Here is an 18,468-nt window from a genome sequence, read left to right as displayed (position 1 = left end):
TTTCTTTCTTTCTTCTCATGTGTGTGTGTGTGTCAGGGGAATTTTTCACATCCCTCAGATTTGCAGCTCCCTGTGTTCCGAGATTACTTATGAACAGTGTGTGTATGTTTTTTTCCCCTCTCATTGTGAATTGAAGATCCATGTGCACTGTGTGTGTGTAGTCTAATGTATTACTGAGAAAGATGATGCTACTGTAAATTTAAGTGAGATAAACCTCAGCTTTAAATGTCAAATAAAAGCCTTTTTTGCATGAATATTTATGGCAAAGTGTCGGATTTGTTTTATGGTAAATGCAAAGAAGCAAATGTGAAAATGATGCCATTGTCATTGTTTCAGTGTCATGTAGTTTATACACTTTTTCTTGACGTGAAGCGGTTTCTGAACCACTCCTGGCAGAGTTCCATGCAATAGTATGAACATGTGTGTTATTTGTTTGAGTCTGCAGGAACCAGTGTTTCTGGAGTGCATGCAGGAACCAGTCAAACACAATGAAATCACACCAAGTCATATCAGGATAACTAAGAAAGCCAGTAACTTTACTGAAATCTCTGCAAAATACAAATAGCCTTTCCCTCCAGCAGAGGAGACTTTTATTTCATCCCCCATACGTTTTCACTACATACAGCTGAATCAAGTCCCTTGAGTTACAGAGATGTGGATTTAATTTAATACCATCTTAGTCTTAAGTGGCGACAAAGGCCAGCTTTTGCCGCTGAAAGCCGCTCTTGCGTTTCCAGAAAACATTAGTTCCAAACCTCCCCCATTTTCAGGTTTATACAAGCTACATTGATACTACAGACTGACTTTTTTTTTAAGCATTTTAACATGTTACTCATTTAAAAAAAAAAAAAAAATCCTTTTCAGCTTCTGAATACAACTTAAATAAACCACAAACACGATGGAGCAACAGAGAATCCCGTGTGAATACTGGGACCTTAAGCAATGGTATGTCACTACACATGGCTGTACAGGTGTATGGTCTCCCCTTTGCACTGCAGGTGACTTATCAAAAACATCAGCTGAGGTACTGCCTGGGTCAAATTTGAGGTACCAACATTTAGTCTGTAATAACAGAACGACAGAGAACAACTGATCAACAGATGATGGAAAAGAATGGCTTCCGATTTTAACAAAACACAAAAAGAAACAGAAAAGAAGATATAAAGACAAGTTTTCTCCATGTCTTTGGTTAGAATTAATGTCAAAACGACACAACAAGCAGGACATGTTTGCATTAATTCAATGATAATAAGTGTGTAAATGTGTTTTGATCACACAAGCGTTTCACACCACCAGGCCTGAACGATTCTGTTGATTTAAAGTGAATAAAAATTGCAGATACAATATTTCTTTTTCTGTATAAACCGTTCAATGCAATGCACAGGGAGACGAATGAGCAACAGAACAGGTAAAACACTGTGGTTTGGTAAAAGACAACTGAACGCTACATTTGACTGAAATTGAAATGTGAAACCAATTGTACATTTGAGCAAATTCTTTTTATTGTGTTGTTTCAATGCTTGCAAAAAACCATAAATGAATGTGAAAATAAAAGTTGAGTTTACAACACAAAAAAAATAAATGCCACTGGCTTTGGTTTCTCCACACTTATGCTGCCTGAAACATCATGTTTATATATATGAATATTTTTTTCTCAGCCTTTTTGTATTGAATTTAAAAAAAAAGAGAGAGAGAGAGAGAAGAGAGAGAGAGAACACCGTTATAGAGGCTCTGCCCCTTTTCGACTACACAGACTGTATACAGTAACAACAAAGTGAACCTGCATGAATTATGCACACAGAAATATCATAACACTTAAGTGACAGCAGATACGGGAGTGGGAGGCGGAGAGATATGTGGCTAGTTTTGTTGTTTAAAAAAAGAGAAAAATCAAAACAGCTGTTTTATCTAAAATAAACCATTGTGCTTCTCCCAAAACCAGCGTGACCAATTTGTCCCTGTGTGTCTGAAGCCGAGCCGTCAGTGACACGGGGTACATGATGTGGAACCCTGCTTCGAAGAGCGGAACATGAGGAATCAACACAGACTGATGATTGGGGATAATTAATCACAATGCACTTTCAAAAATCATATTACGGGGAAAAAAAACGATGATTCAAATAGAAAATTGTATGGATTGGCTCTGGGCTCGTGCAACATCCTGAGCACACGCTTGAGATCGTGGTGGAGAAGAAAACCGATAATGTCAAAAACATGTCTGATGAGATTAACTATATTGAATTAGGTAATTAATGTTACGAATGAAATATCTGATGCATGAAAATGAATGTGGATGTGGACTGAGGCCCGGTCATATCTCCTCATCAGAGTGACAATAATGTACATCGTGTGTCAGTGTTCAATTCTGTCATCCCCAGTTCCAGTCTCGTGACATTTTCCACTAACAGGCTGTTATTTCAGCGTTCAGGTCCGACTCTGCTCCGTCACACAAACTCTGGCCACGCTCTCCGGCTGGTTTTTTAAGGTTAGACTATAAGTACACCCCCGAAAACAGCACTGCTCAGGGCTCAAATTAAACAAACCAGACAAAATGTGCATCTGCACATAGAAACTCCACTAAGAAACCAACCAAAAAAAAAAAAAATCATTATTATATATATTTATATATTAGAAAGCTATACACAAGCATGTTAATTTCACAGATTTTTTTTTTTAAAAGATTCTTAATATTACCATTATTATATATAATTAGAAATACACGTTTAAAAACAAACCTCTACAAAGATAAAACAGTTCAGCAAAGCATTGGATCTCAGTCTGTTTTTCATGGCTTAGGGCTCCGAGGCCCTGTCACTTCCCCTCTGGGTGAACTATCCATCTCTTATTAGCAAAGCTATCAAAAACACATTCTGGCTTATAGAAACTACAAAAAGCCACAAAAATGCTTTGCATTGTATTCCTTTCATATGAAAATATAAGCAAGTGTATCGTACAATTGTTTTTTATTTTTCTTCTTTTTTTGTTTGTTAATACTGAATAGTTAATACTAGATCGAGAGTTTTCTTGATTACACTAACGTAGCTCTTAGATCAATGGGGTGGTCCTCGTGCAGCTCCTGTCTTTAAGGGGAGCGCTAAAATGGCCGAAGGTCCCACACGTTTAGCATCAGATTCGTCTGTTTACCTGTACAATCCTTCAAATGTTGCATAAAAGCTCCTCATTTAGTGAGTAAATAAACCTTGTAACGTCTGGCAACTCGACCCCTGCCCGTCCCCCCCGTCACCCTCTATTTACATAAATACGTTGAACCTGCAACATGACATCATCTAATGGTAACACACATTTTTGCAAGGGAGAACTGCAGAGAAGGTATATAGCAATGAAACCGACACTGTACACATGTATTGTCTGTCCAACTCAAGTGCTAAGGTGTTTTCCACTGGACACACTCACACTCATGTTAATGTTTTTTTTTCTTTCTTTTTTTTCATCTCTACTCACTGATATATCGCTGAGGCAAATTGTACGTACGTTTTATGAAACAGAGTACCTGACTATTTTTTTGTTTATTTGTTGATATGCATATATGTACACATACACACACGTGTAAAGATATATGCATACGTGATTCTTTTTATCCACACACAATACAATTTATGCATAGTTCCCCAACAAAAATACCCCCCTGATCCTATCCCAATCAACACCCACCCTCCCAAACCCCCCATTACAACACCCCACTGGTATATATAATGTCAATATGTATAGCACACACACACACACACACACGCACACACGCACACACACACTCAGCAAAAAGAAACCAAAAGGGAAAAGAAATTAGAAACAGATTTTTGAAAAGGGTCGTCCCTTCTCTTTCCTTCAGCGTTGAAGAGATAAAAGGGGGGAGGCCATGGGGTTGGGTGGTGAGTGACTCGTCACGTAAAGTGAGAGGCGGAAGAGGAGGGAGCTGACTTTGGGGGGCACTGTGACGATGCGTTGTCGGGGGGGCTCAGGGCAACTCGGGGCAAGGGAGAGAGGACAGAGCTATCATGTCGCCCATCCTTCTGACAGGCGCACCCGCTTGATGGAGGGGCTCTCGCGTTCATCCAGGGCAGGCCGGGACAGTCCCAGAGGTGAGTGGAACTCATTCCTGTGCTCGTCGCGGTCGCTGCCCTCGTGGGAGCTGCTACAGCTGCTCAGGCTATCAACTGGGGAGCGTCCCGAGTCCTGGCGGGACGAGGTGTTGTGGGGAGGTTGTACCCCGCCGCCGTAGACCCCCGATGTGCTGTTGGTGCGATCTCTGGGAGGAGAAACAGGTTCGGACTTGATGTGCAGGCTTTGAGCAGAGGGCAGGGAGAGATTTGAACCCTGACATAAGTGAGAGTTAGAGCAATTTCTGTTGGAAGGAAAGCAAACACAGAGGGGTTACAGAGTGACAGAGAAACAAAGTGATGTTTAATGTCAGTCTGCAAATGTGACACACGCACTCAAACTCATGAAAACAGCGAGGTGTCATATTCGTGTTGGACCTTGCGAGTTGAAAACAGTGACTCTCTTGAGTGTGGTGAATCTCTAGTGATGATTCATGTACCACATCATGCATTTCACAACACCTTGTCACTCACCCTAGCTGGCCGAGGGCTGAATGCTGCATGTTCTGAAGGTGTTGCTGTTGCCACCCACTCATTGAGCCAAGGTGAAGGGAGCTGCCGCTGTTGAAGCCGGACAGGGAGGACAGATCCGCACTATTCAGGGAATACTCTGTGTACAAACACGCAGGGGAAATGAAGAGGAGGATGAAGATTATAGGTTGTTCAAGGAAGGTCAAAGAGCCTCACTGAGAAGTGCTGGGTCTGTGTCTAGTGAGTGGGACAAGAGCGCCCTCTGCTGTCATAAAGCTGTATAACATTTAAATTTGGAAAGGAGATTTTCAAAAAGCATCACATGCATTTCAAATGAGTACATTTTTACTGATTTAAATCCCCTTGAACAAAACGGAATTGTTTGGAATATATGGGTTTTGTAAGAACTGAAGGAAAACACATCACATTATCTAAAATATTCAAGGTAATTAACAGAGAATGATCCGGCGTTGATGGGAAAATGAGAACTTTACGCTGACGGTGATAAGATACGTACCGGTACCATAAGAAGTAGAGATGGCAGATGGGTAACCGCCCATGCCTTGTCCTGGTAGAGTGGGAGTTGCTACTGATACCACAGGGGTGGCCAGTGACTGGGCCGACTGAGAGTTGTTTATTCTCTGGTTCTGAGACAGATAAAGAGACGGCACAGAGAGGAAAGAGAGATGGAAACAGCGTTAGAACATGAAATCACCTCCCAGACAAAACAAACAAAAAACTGTGACAAGCCCAGAAAGTTTTTTTTTCTTTTTCTTTTCCATTTCTTTCTTTCACTCAACAGATGCTGAGAAAATGAATGTGATGCCAACTTCTGGGGAAATTAATCACTTGACGTGCGGCACGGCTGAACCCTGCCAACCCTATCATTTACCACCCTTTCCGAGGGCGCACTGTCGCTATAGTAACACCATCAGTCTCCACAGCAACGCAGGGTAGCGACGGCAAGGGAGAGGCACTTTACTGTGGCAGAGGGGATGGTCGGGGCGGAATATAACTGAGGTTTGGTGCAAAATCATAGTGTAATTTTGTGTTGATGTTCATTTCTATATTCTGATAAATAAAACTGTGAGCCTGTAACGTTATATGCAGATGTATTGCTGTAGGAGGGAGTGGTGGGAAGAGAGGATAGACGAAGGCTGAGGCAAGATAAAGAGGCCAGGCTGATTTTACTCTGATGCACCACTGGGTGGCAGTATGTGCCCTCACAAAATGTCATGTGACATTGGCGTCTTCAGCGCAGTCAGCAACAATAAAGGTTAAAGTTACAGTGAAGTCGGAACCACTTGCCTATGACATCCTGTATCTGTCTGTAACAATCATTAAGAGGTTACACTCAGGTGACTGCTCTCCGTTCTACAAGGAACATTATGCTAAGTTTCAGACTCTACAGGCCCTACTAGGGGGGTTTTGATTTCTAAATTTGAGTGGCAGTCCAACTTACCAAAAGCAGGTCAACATCCTCAGACTGGTGGCATTAAAAGGGGAGGGTGATAAATTCAAATTAGTGAGTGAGAATAGAGAAATACTGAGTGAGAATAGAGAAATACTGGTGAATCTAGGGATGGAGCTGCTCTAGGACCAAGGGAACAGAACTAGTGTGAAAAAGGAAGATGCTAACTATAACTCACTAAAAAGCCTTATCAGAAAGAGAGGAAACAAATACAGCTGATGAAATATATCAGTCTTGGGGAAAAATACATTTTGAAGAGGACAGTTGTTGATTCAAGAAGATGCAGAGGCACATTTGAAAACAAGAAATGTGCCTAAAGTTAACCTCATCGCACCAAGTCTGATACGAAGAGCTGGAAGCAGCAAAGAGGACGAGAGAGGAAATAAACCACAGTAACCTTAAAGATGGGAGGATGTACAACAGGGAACGGAGGGCGGTCAAAGGAGGGAACGATGGTAAGAAATGAGGGGATGAAAAGATTACTCACGATGGAGGGCATGTTGTTCTTGGCGCCGGGAGGGATGAGCACACGTAGGTCTGGTTTGCGATTGTTCATGCCCAAGTTCATGGGCGGGGGAGACTTTGCCTGCATGTTCTTGTTCATGCCGCCCGGAGAGACCAGCAGACCAGGCGAGTTGCGGTGGTTCCCATATCCATTTCCTGAAAGAGAAAGAAAGATATTAAATATACCTCTGCCCCTGAATGGTCTCTGAGCCGAAAGCACAGCTACATGTTATTAAACCTGTTACAAAAGTTTAATGAATCTTGGAGATCCTGCTGTCCATGATGGTGGAGCCTAATTAAGAACTACGGGAATCCATTTTCACCTCGTGCTCATTTCCAGTGTTTCTGTCTCATCTGCTCTTCCTGTGGTAGAATATTTTATGAGCTCACCAGTCAGAGCAGACTCGTCGATGGCGCTTCATGAGAGCGTCATTAACAGATACTCAAACAGACGACTGTTTTCGCCTTGAGGATCGCCGCTGTTTGTTTGGCAGTCACACAATGAAGGCATCCACTGGAGAGGACCTCACCCTCCACCTCTGTCACTGTCAGTTAAGGCTACATGTGCCCTGCAACAGCCAGTGAGTCGTGTAAAAACGTCTAATTACGGGTAGCAAGACCACAGAGGGATGGGACCCATCATTTGGCCATCAGAGTTAAACACATGTGGTTCTTCCAGACAAAGACCCTGCCTTGGGGTTGCCACCAGATCTGCGTTCCCTTAACTACAGAGGGCCAAGTGCAGCACCCATTTCTCTGTAAAAAAAACGGTGGGGCGAAATCCTAGCAACGTCATTAAAAAAAATTGAGAGTGGAGCATTCTTGCAAGCAACATAGTCTTTGTTTCTAACCCAATGCCGCAGGCTGTTTTTCCCCTTACTTCTCCTTCCTTCTTCCACGGGGTAGAACACAGGGCACTGTGTGGACGATCCCACTTGAAAGACGGGCAGGAATTATACGTTAGACATAAATGAATTTCCTAATCATATACTCCGGGGGAAAATGAGTCGCAGATGTCTTCCTGGGCAATTTCCCTTCGCTGATCTTTGTTTAATTTGAGAGCGAGGTTTTTGTTGTTTGGAAATGAAAAGTCTAAAAAGCTCAATTTCAACAATCTGAAGAGTAAACGACCGCTAGCGGTGAGAGAAAATGAGACCGTCTGACAGAAAACAAGAACAACAGTGTGTGTGACTACCGGTGTGTGTGTGTGTGTGTGTGTGTCTGCTGGCATGTGTAATGTGTGAGCATGTATAAGTTGATGTTAACAACCGAGAGTGTGTATGTGTTATTGTATGTTTTACTGTAGACAATTTTACATCCATGATTCAACATCAGTACCATTTTTCTGTCACATTATAAGCGTTGACACAGGCACAATATGACCTGACACCCTGTGAGACACGACTGCTTATGCACGAGTGTGATGCATATGGATGCACGTGTGTGTTTTGTATTGGACCCTCTTCGTTCCAGTGTCGATCTCACATTGGCAAAGAGGCAGCTGCCTCTTCAGTTTTCCCGCTCCCTTATTCTCATGGCTGGCCCTTTGTGCGACTGAGTGGGTGCATGTGGAGCCAGATGAATGAGACCGCACACACACATAAAACACACACACACCGCACGCATACACACGCTTTAGTAAATAACCCAGCAGGAAGTACATCAGTGTTTCTGTACAAATGAATAAAATAAAAGAGACTGAGCCATAGAGAGAAATTAATACACACTTTGGTCAAGATGACACGGACTTCATCTCGGTGACGGTTAATCAGACATCTGTGTATTGCCACCCTGTGAAGATGGCGGTGGCCCAGTCAATTATGTGCAAGATGACTGTGATCACGAGCGGCACAGGCCAGTCACTAAGCGCTTCAAAAGTAAAAATCACTCGCTAATTGAGCTAATGGAGCAAGGACAGTGACTCTAATCTGTCCGTTCTGAGGCTCCATCGCCCTGATTTTAGGACGGTTGCCTTCAATAACGGCTGCAGCTGAAGACGTGATATCAGGTCGAGTTAATTTCCATTCTCTTCCTCTTAATGCTGCTTCTCACGCCGGGCTGTGGGGCAGGTCTGGTGTCAACCATTTAGAGGAAGTACCAAAATTAAACACAGCTCACCCTGGGGTCTGTGTTGCCGCTGTATGAAAGTAACACGTAGAGAACGACATTTGATCTGAGATTCCGATAAACTGCTTTTTTGCTTTTTCAGAGTCGTTGAGGGACATCTGAGGTCATACCTGGGGGACGAGTTGCACTCGGCCTCTGTAGGTGCCACGGTTGAAGCACTTCAAGATGCACATGTGTGACAAAGCCCCCCTCAAAGTTTTTCGTTATTTCTCTCTCCCTCTTACACACACACACACACACACACAAAAAGGAGAGGTGTGGTTAAACTCATTTTTAGTGTCCTGTTGTGGTCTAACAGGCGCGCTCCATCCTATTCCCCCCATACACACACACGCTTCCGTTGCGGTTTGGCCAAATGTGCATTCAACCCTGAATTCTCCAACTGAACTGAGGTGTCACACTCGCGCTCACAACTTGTACAGTTGGTGCGAGGTGCTGCCAACATTGAAACAGACGTCGTCTGATCCGCTGAACCCGACTTGGTGTCAGTTGTTATATGTGTTCTTTCTTAACTTGCGTTTCTGTGGGAATCTGACCAGGGACGTCTTAAAGATGTACCTCGTATGTAATCCATCCGAGGGAGTAATTGGCCTGTGATCAAGGTGAGAGGCGACAGGAGTTTCTCGTTAATTCCTCGCGGTGCTTTTTAGAGTGCTGATCGGAGCAGAGATGACAGCTACATAATTGCACAAATGGAGGTGGGAGGTTTTCACATGCTGGGTCCTTGGTCTGGAGCTGCGTTCATCAGCTCGCTTTCACTCACGCTCTGTCTCGCTCCTCACAAGCAGAGGATTTGACAGATTGACGACATACTGTATATAAATGAACGAACATACGCGTGAATATGCACATCTCAAAGTAAATTTATGTAATATATGATAACTCATCGGCTCCAGGACCCCCAGCGTCCCTTAAAGGAAGGATGGATGTGATAACTCAGCCTTTCAGTAACGTGCCTTATTTGCACTGTACTAAAAAATTACCTGGGGACCTCATGTGAGTCAGAATTTACCTCCACAACTGAGTTTCACACAGCCAATTTTCACAGGATAATCAGTAAGTCATTGTTTGAATTGAATTTACAGGCTAAAATATAAAGGATTATCTCCAGATATGTCCCATAATAATGCCGCAAAGATAGGGAACTCTGAAGATTGTATTTTCTGCATGGGAAATCAAGTACGTGATGCACTTTGAGTTTAAGTAGTTTTTGAAAATACTGCTGCCTGGCAACGAACAACAAAAGTTGTCGTTTAAAAATTTGTAAATGACTTTGTTTTTTGTTATGTTTGTAGTCTATGAGACAAAGTTAAAAACTAACTCTCTCAGGTTGTGGCATGACAAAATGTGAAGTGGGAGCTCTTAGAAAATATCCAGGTACAAAGTCATGAATGCCACATAAGTGGTTGTTTAAATGGACTATTATAACAAACAAACCATAAACTCTGGTAACCTTTAGCTACACGAGCCTACTGAATTTTCACTATAAACTCTGTCAAATCACTACCTCCACTTCCTTCATCCCTGTTAGCTCAGAAATGAAAAAAAATTAAATCAATCAAGACATTGAAAAATATATAAGACAAGAGAGAATTTAATTGAGATCAAAATTGGCAAAATCTGTTTGGTGAAAGAAGGTAGACAATCAACAGTGGAATTATAACTTTACAGACGTGGCATATTCTTACAGGAATCCTTCCAAACAACGGGAGGACCCCAGGTAATGCAAATCCCATGTGAGTTGGGGCTTTAAAAGCTGTCATTTTCTCTCTGTGCAGACATCTGAGACACAAAGGAGGCGTTGTGTGTTTTTGTGCATTTCTGGAACAAACACACACACACACGTAGGAACGTTCAAAAAGACACATAACTTGGCTCCTCCTATTTCACTTAGGCCCTGCCACTTAAGACACTCATGCACTGGCCAGACGGCTATTGTGCGATCATTTTATCAAAACATGCGGCGAGGAGCAGAGGAGCAGTCGCTGTGGTGCCACAGTGGCTGGGCCACCTCACACTGAGTCACTTAGAGGAACATCATTAAAATGGCTGACCAAGTTCACAGAACACTTCCATCTGTGTTCTCCCACTGTTTCTCCTTAGCACACATGCTTCAGCCATCAGTGGATATTCATCACTGGGGTCCCCCCCTCTCCAACACACACATAGACCCACACACACACATCCATATGAGATTTAAGAGAGCTTTGAATGGAATCTTTTAGCTCCGACATGACTCTCTCTCTCAATGTCGTGTTTTTCGCTGCTGCTGAGCGACGCGCAGAAGGAACAGAGGCACTCTGTGAGAGCTGCGCAGTGACACAAAGGCTACATTTGAATCACGCTCTGCAGCACGCCGTCGACAGAACACACGCCACAACAAACGGTCCTGTTGTGTGTGTGTGTCTATGTCTATGTGTGTGTGTGTGATGAGTGACCAGACAGAGAAACCAAGCATTGACCCCTTGTGATGGAGCCCTAGGGGCCAGACAAGGCTGCCCAGCTGTGCCCCATTGACCCCCCCCCCACCATTCTCCATTTTTACACTCTGCACTGCCATGGCTGTAAAATGTAACCCTTTAATTGGGAGTCTTTTTACCATAAACTTGGGCTTGACATGTCCTCGGGGACAAACCCATTGACACACAGAGGCCAACACATAAGATTCCTTACAAATGCTCCTCAAACGCGGGTTGTTCCCCGCTCCATGGGATCAATATTACATGGTGAGCCACTGAATTAATCTGGTTGCAGACATATGATAGCAGTTATTGTATGTGAAGCAAGTTTGTCTTGCAAAACAAGTTGCTCCAAATAGGAGCTATGGGTGTTGTCATTTTTTAATTCACACCCAAAGCTAATAGAGAAATAAATTATTGTACGGGGAAACGGAGAAAATTGAACGGCACATTCAAATCTCTTCAGATTACCTGTCAGTCAATCTGCTGCTGCAGCATATACTGCGATTTTATTTGTTTCCACCCCACTTGTTCTAGCGTTTTATAGCTGAATGCAGGCAGGATGTTTCACAACCCCAGCACTGTGCAAACATTCCCAGATGAACTCCACCACCACTAACATCAACACATCATGGACAAAATCTCCATTTGGGTTTAGGTTACTATTAGTCATGCAATTTATGGCCCTGAGTGGGTGAGTGGGTGCCATGTGTGTATGTGTGTGTGTGTGTGTATATATGTGTATGTGGGTGTGTGTGTGTTAGCAGACAACTGTGTGTGTATAGTAGAGGCCGTTCTTACCAGCACTGGTGCCTGCGCCAGTGGTGAGGTCAGCACCCATGAGGCCACCTGAAAGATGAAAGAGAGAGGAGAGGAAAAGAGAGAAAACCATTAGAGGATAGACACCCACGTAACATCCACTATGGCTCCTGTCTCATACCTTGCTGACCTTTCAGAAACTAACTCAATTTAATCACAATACGCTGTGTGTGTATGTGTGTGTGTGCGTTTCGGCGCTTCATATGCGCACTGATACCCGAAGTAATGCCGCTTCCCACTCAAACCTTAACACTCCAAGCAACTGGACACTGCGAGAAGATACATTACGCAGGCGTCCAAGAAAAATGACACATTATTATTTTTAATCCATGTGAGGTGGAAGAGTGGGAGGGTCCAGAGCGTGTGCGGTTTGGTGTGGACGCTGCGAGCGCCAAAACTCATATTTAGTTTATGCTGGCACTCCTCGAATCCCGTTGTAATGACAGGGTAAGGGTGTGGGCAGCAGCCTTCAGACCAGAGGGACAGAAAAAGGACCTTGGACAACAATAACAAACCAATAGGCCTGATTTACTTATGTCACCAAGCAATTCAATGCTCATACATAAGGCGAGACATGTGTAGAGCCTCATGTTAAATCAATGAGACTGTGGGCTGGGGTTTAATGTGTTCTTAAATCATTGACTCCCTTTGAAGAAATCACTGAGCTGGCATTGTGTGAGTATGTACAGGAGACTCCAGATTCATTCATTGCCTTTAAGTGCCTTCATAAAGAGTCACTGTCATAAAATAAATCAAACATTTGATGTGTTTCTATGAACATGGCAGACAGATACACAGGAGGTAGATGGAGTGGATGACAGCGTGTACATGGGTGCATGAGAGCAAGTGAGGCCGTACATGTGTTACCTGCACTGGGGGGTCTGTGTGTAACTCCAGGAGACATGCTGTTTCTCTGTAGGCCATGGTGTGCCAGTGGCAACAGGTTGTGGTTGCCTAGGGAACCACCGGGATGGCTGTAAATGAGATTGTTCTGGTTGCTGACGGGAATGGACACAGGCATGTCATAGCTTGATGGGGGCACGGCCTGCTGAGAAAGAGGAAGAAAAAAAACAAAAAAGAGACACGGACACGAGTTTGATTAGACTAAAGATGCCAACAATGGAAGTGAGTGAACAAACTAATAGGAGGCCTTCGAGGAAAGGAATGGACACAGAAAAGAGAGAAAGAGACGGGACATGTCACAAACACTCCAGGAACGCAAAGGAATTCAAAAATCCTTTGACCAAGTGTAACTCCAGAAGCAGTCGCACACAAAAGTAAAGACAGACAGCCAAGTTTAGAAGGACAAACGGGGAACTAACAATAGACAGCCATGCATAGTTGAGGAAAACAACTTCTCAGAACAAAGACTAAAAATACAGGACAGTGTGGTCGGTAAGAGGGAGCACTGCACAAAAACTAAAGGGTAAGCACCTAGAAAACTCCTCTCAGAGCTATTTAAATTGCTTCCAAGATGATATATGGGCTAGAAACACTTTGTCATGGGCAGCTTGATGTAGCATAGGTAGTTAACTTTGGAGGATACTAATAACTGTGATGGCAAAAGTTTGACGTGAGGAAATGCTGCATTTATATTCCAAGTTTATTACATTTAAGAAATAAGAAGGCTATGGTTTACTGGGAATTAAGCCAGTGGCGTCCCACTGTTTTTTAAAAGAGCTAAAGATAATTCAGTCTGTCTTCACCTCACGTTAAAAAAAAAAAAGAAAGTCTGCATGAGTAGCTTCACGACTGGAGAACTGAATTCAATGAGAAATTATTTATTTTTCTGTCACAAGGAGCGAATGCAAAGTGTTTATAAGTGGTGGACTCAGATCTGAGAGCAGTCTCATCAGCAGAGGTAGCTCGCCGGCCCCAGGCGTCTAGTTTGTCATGTTTATTGTGTCACTTGGCAGAAGGACTTAACCTTGGGAGTGCCCTGGAAGTGGTTGATCCTGCATGTTAGCTTTAGGAAGTAGAAAATAGGGTCCTAAATTGCTGCCATGTGTCTCAGAGCCGTGGACGGAGCGAGTGCATCAGCGGGATCATCGGGCCGACGTACGTGGGGATGTGGGCCTTAGCGCTATACTTCATCTTCTTTAATTTTCCTTGGCCAAATATTATTTCAACGCACAATGAATATTACTTTAACCGTATTTCATTGTGAGGCCTCTGCGCGTTTTCGCTTTTACCGCAATTTTACACAAGAGTGGGCTCGCCAAAAACTATGGATGCTCTCTTTTATAACCAGTGAGCGGCTGTCTCTGGTTCCGTTTAATTTTTTTTGAAGCCTTTGAGTAATTTCTTCCATCTCGTAATCCTTGCAGGAGTTTTCATACCCATGACTTCCCTGTGCCACGCTTTTTAAGAGTGCCGGAGCTGTCTCTGCGTGCACGTTTGCGTCGGCACAAACGCCCCATTGCTGTGAGCTGTCCTTTAACTGGTGCCATCCTTCCTGTTTCACTCATCTTCCTTCTCTGCCTCTCCCCCGCACAGTCCCCTCAACAGTCCTCTGCAATCCAGAGGCCCAGTGCTTGGCAGCCGCCCTGACCACACACCGAACTGCCACTTGTTGTGTGCAGAGTCCCCCACCCGCCCCCGCTGTTCCACCCCCACCATCCACACTCAGCTCTGATCCCAAACCCACCCCAGCTCACCAGCCCCTGCCTCGCTTCTAACCACATCTCCCCCAGCTCCACGTGGCTTAGACACTACTGTTCTTCTCTGAATTATCTACTGGGGAATTATCTCCTTCTTTGTGAGGAAAGAGCTCTAACCATTCCAATATGTTTCTTTCTGAATGAGGGGCAGGCTAAGTTTACATAGAAGGCAGCCTCTATTTTGTGGTTTCTGGCAGATGGCTATAGATTAGATTCTTCTGTAACATTGTATAATATAAATCCAGTAGCTGAAGTGTACTGACATTTCTACATCCACTAACAGAGATGTCTTCAAAATGGTGTTTGCCTGCATCATTCATTTCATAGAGAATGAGCGATCATTTAATTTTCTGTGATAGGTTTAAGCGTGTGTAAATGTCTGCTCATGCTTCGTTGCCACGGCGTCTGTCCTTGTTGTCGCGGGTGACTGATGTGCGGGCTGTGTTTCGTTGCAGGAAAAAGGAAAAGCACATGCAGACCACACCTCCCCGGGGAGCCAGGCAAGGCATTATGGGTAACGGGTTCAAGGTGGGGAACCCAGTGAGGTTAAAATTTGTCTTGAGAGAAAGTCTGCAATTACTTGAGTAAAAAACGCCTGCTTGTTATGGTCATAGTTATGTCAAATTAGAGGACTGTTCCTCAGCTGTAATAAGGGGAAATCAAAGAACTGTAATTTGTTGTCATTGTCAGTGTAATCTCACTCTCGTCTTTACTGCACTCTCACTTTGAGTATTTAGTCTGGTGGCAAACAATGGTGGTTAGCTGGGTTAGCTCAACAGTTACCGGCCAGTCAGCATTTTGTTAGCCTGCTGAGGAAGCGGCGTGGCGTCAACCCAGTACTTACAGGTATCTTATGAGTTTTAATCATGTGATCAAACTCCTCGTTAATCTGTTTGTATTTCTCCTCAGTTCGGGGGGTGAGGATGAGAGCAGACTCAAGCTCCGGGCTCTCGCCGCCTTTGTTCTCCTTCTTGCTCAACGCCTGCCAGGTCCCACAACCACAGAGACGGACGGACAGAAGGACGGAGGGAGACACAGATGAAGTGACGGACAGATGGGTGGTGGTAGGAAGACGTGACGAGAACAAGGAGGAGACGAGGACGAAGCAACAGAAAGCACAGAAGGGGTGGGGGGGTAGAAAGAGAGGAAAGAAAGGTGAGAGGAAGGCTCGGGTTCAATGAGAGGTACTTACACACAGTCTCTGTCTGCTGATCATCAGATCAATGTCCTCGTTTATTTTCCTGTACTTGTCCTCGGACTCGGGGCTATGGCCAACCGAGTCGTCTGCGTCGGGGTCTGGGCTGTCACAGCCGTTTAGGCCCTTCTTTCTCAATGTCTGCAAACAGAGTAGTTGTACAACATAGTTGAATGGGTGTTTGGGGTGAAGGGAACAATGACCCAGGTGAACAGCTTTGGAGACAAATGGTCATGAACTCTGAGGAGGTCACTTTTAGAATCGATCCTGACAAATCCAATCAGAGTTGGTAAAACCTTGTAGAGATTTATTTAACAGAAGTACGTCCTGTTTTATTTCAACTGTTTTTCTAGTTTTTAGTTCAATAAAAAATCTTTGACCTTGTTTTTTGATGACTCATTTTGGCAGGCTTCATTCCAACCTCCTACAACACAGGGTGACATGAGGATACACTGGCTGCTTTGTGAACAAGGACACATGCAGCTAAACACTCAGGAGGATTTAACTGCATCCAATAACCAGACATAACAAATGATCAAACTCTTGACCAAAATGACAAATCATGGGACCTTGAAACCTCATAATTGCATACGGAAAAGTCATAAAAAAATAAAACACATCATTTTTATAACCATAGTCATCATTGGATCATTAAATAGAATTGAAATACAGTGGAGGAGCTTTGAGTTCATGTGCTGTTAAATGTGGCAGTTTCTGTTTTGGCCACCTGATGGCCACCTGCCCCCATTAGAGTGGCCAGAAGACAGTACACGGGCAGAAAAAGCCCACACGCTCTCCACTTGAGACAGACACAGACAGCTATACCTCTGTCCTTTTCTCGATATTGTTGACAACCATAACAACGGGGATAAGTTTCAGAGCACATTAGCGTGTGTGATAGCAAACTATGAAGTGTGTGTGTGTGTGTGTGTGTTTGCTCGCGCTTGAGCAGGCAGGCATGTGCCCATGCAGGTGCTGTCTTCATTTGCCTCGCAAAGTGAGCGACAAAGGCGGCGCGGCAGAAGAGAAGGAAAAAGTACAGTAGCTGACAGTTAGAAGATCTCATCAAAGCTGCCCCCCCCCCCCTCCTCCTCCTCCTCCTCCTCTCTCTCTCTCTCTCTCTCTCTCTCTCTCTCTCTCTCTCTCTCTCTCTCTCTCTCTCTCTCTCACCCCTCTCTCCCTCCCTCCTGGCTTTAATAAAGGGAGATTAGTCTACAGGAGGAATATCACGGGCCTGCTCGTGTCTGTGCAGTCGTCGCTTCACACCGCGCTCTCCTGCTTTCATCTGAGGCTCCATATCAGACAGACATAATTAAATTTACTTTAGCACACCCTGTATTTGATGCTGATCAAGTGTGCGCGGCTCCCTCTCTCTCTCTCTCTTTCTGTGTATGTTGTCGTGTGTGTGTGTCTACGTGTGGGAGGGGAAAGAGGGGAATGAGTCTGTTTGTGTGTGCCTGTGTGGGTGTGCGAGAGTGGGTGTTAGCGTCAAGAAGAAAAAAAGGAAAAAGAAAGAGACACTGAGCACGGAGAAAGGAGGAAGATAGATGCTAAGATAAGTTAATCTCAGTGAACTTCTTCCTCTCATTTGTTTGTCTCCATCAATACTCACTCACGGCAGAGATACGAGCGTGAGCTACTCCATCACAACCAGCAGCAGAAGTGACAGGGAGTGATCCGCTTGCTTGGAAAACAAATAACAATCCAGTCATCTCTCATGTCGGCACAACAAAGGCCTGTTTTGAGTGTGGTTTTAGTGAACTTAGAGGGCTGCTTTTGTGTGTGTGATAACTGTTTGATTCCTGAGGCGTCTCGTGGTGAGGCAGCTACTGTAAGCGTGTCAACATTTTGCTGGCTCTCCTCTTCTTTCTCTGAATCCTCACTTGGCCCCCAGAGTGGAAATCTGGAATTCTGAATTTGAAAGCGTCTCTCACATCTCTGACAGTCTTCAGGAAATCACACCAAACAAATCAACCACGGCGAAGCAGGAGATCTGACTTCTAACAGACCTACAGTGAATCAGGCTCTCTCGCTCCATCTGAGGTGGATGAGTCAAAAGAACAAAGGGGTTGCAGAGGTTTAGCATGCTGTCTTTTTTGGCAAAGGCGTGAGATGTGAAATTTCTGGTATTTCTTTTGTGTTAGAGTTTCGTTCTGGTCTTGGCGATGCATCATGTCGAACTGACAAGAGCTGAACCGCTGGCCTTTTTTTGCTCACATGAGGATGCATGCAAGAAACTGAATAAAAAATGTCCTTGGGACTCTTGAAAGGCGCTATATAAATGCAAGCTTTTATTGTTATTATTATAAAAAACAACTTCTCGTCCTACTTGCAAAGATTTCCGCCACCTACCACCACCGAGTGCAAGAGAGATTCACTTCCATTCTGGGAAGAACAGCAGTGGGGCATCGCTGGGAGAGGAGAACGAGGGGGTAGGATAAAGGTGACACCCAAAAGGGGAAACTGAGCTGGTGGTCTTGCAGGGGGTTGGGCAATGATTGCGTTGGGTGTTGATGGCTTGCAGGGAGCCTGTGCCTGAGTGTTATATGACTTGGAAGCATGTGGCCCGAGGCTTAGCTTTCCAGCAGGCCTCAGCACATTTAGGGTGCGGTACAAGGGCGCAATGCCACTCATCCCAGTTATGCCC

At 44.3% G+C, this 18,468-nt stretch overlaps 1 protein-coding gene across 23 annotated transcripts in view; it reads right to left on the bottom strand.

The window, feature by feature from the left end:
- Nucleotides 1-509: 509 nt before the first annotated feature.
- The window catches only part of mef2cb (myocyte enhancer factor 2cb), a 72,749-nt gene continuing 54,790 nt past the window's right edge, over nt 510-18,468 (bottom strand). For 3 of the 23 annotated variants that reach the window (XM_035166888.2, XM_047341522.1, XM_035166889.2), the window contains 9 exons: nt 15,819-15,962; nt 15,471-15,608; nt 12,825-13,014; nt 11,949-11,996; nt 6,545-6,717; nt 6,049-6,072; nt 5,104-5,233; nt 4,590-4,725; nt 510-4,360 (listed from right to left, as the gene is read on the bottom strand). In XM_035166888.2, the coding sequence (XP_035022779.1) occupies nt 4,012-4,360; nt 4,590-4,725; nt 5,104-5,233; nt 6,049-6,072; nt 6,545-6,717; nt 11,949-11,996; nt 12,825-13,014; nt 15,471-15,608; nt 15,819-15,962 (1,332 nt within the window). In that variant the 3' untranslated portion in view covers nt 510-4,011. Of the gene's footprint in view, nt 4,361-4,585; nt 4,726-5,103; nt 5,234-6,048; nt 6,073-6,544; nt 6,718-11,948; nt 11,997-12,824; nt 13,015-15,470; nt 15,609-15,818; nt 15,963-18,468 lie in introns of those variants that run through there. The other 20 variants (XM_035166891.2, XM_035166890.2, XM_035166893.2 and 17 more) reach the window with 20 other exon arrangements.

This window comes from Hippoglossus stenolepis, chromosome 9 (genome assembly GCF_022539355.2).
Source record: "Hippoglossus stenolepis isolate QCI-W04-F060 chromosome 9, HSTE1.2, whole genome shotgun sequence".
Taxonomy (NCBI): domain Eukaryota; kingdom Metazoa; phylum Chordata; class Actinopteri; order Pleuronectiformes; family Pleuronectidae; genus Hippoglossus; species Hippoglossus stenolepis.
This window is presented reverse-complemented; position numbering and strand designations above follow the sequence as displayed.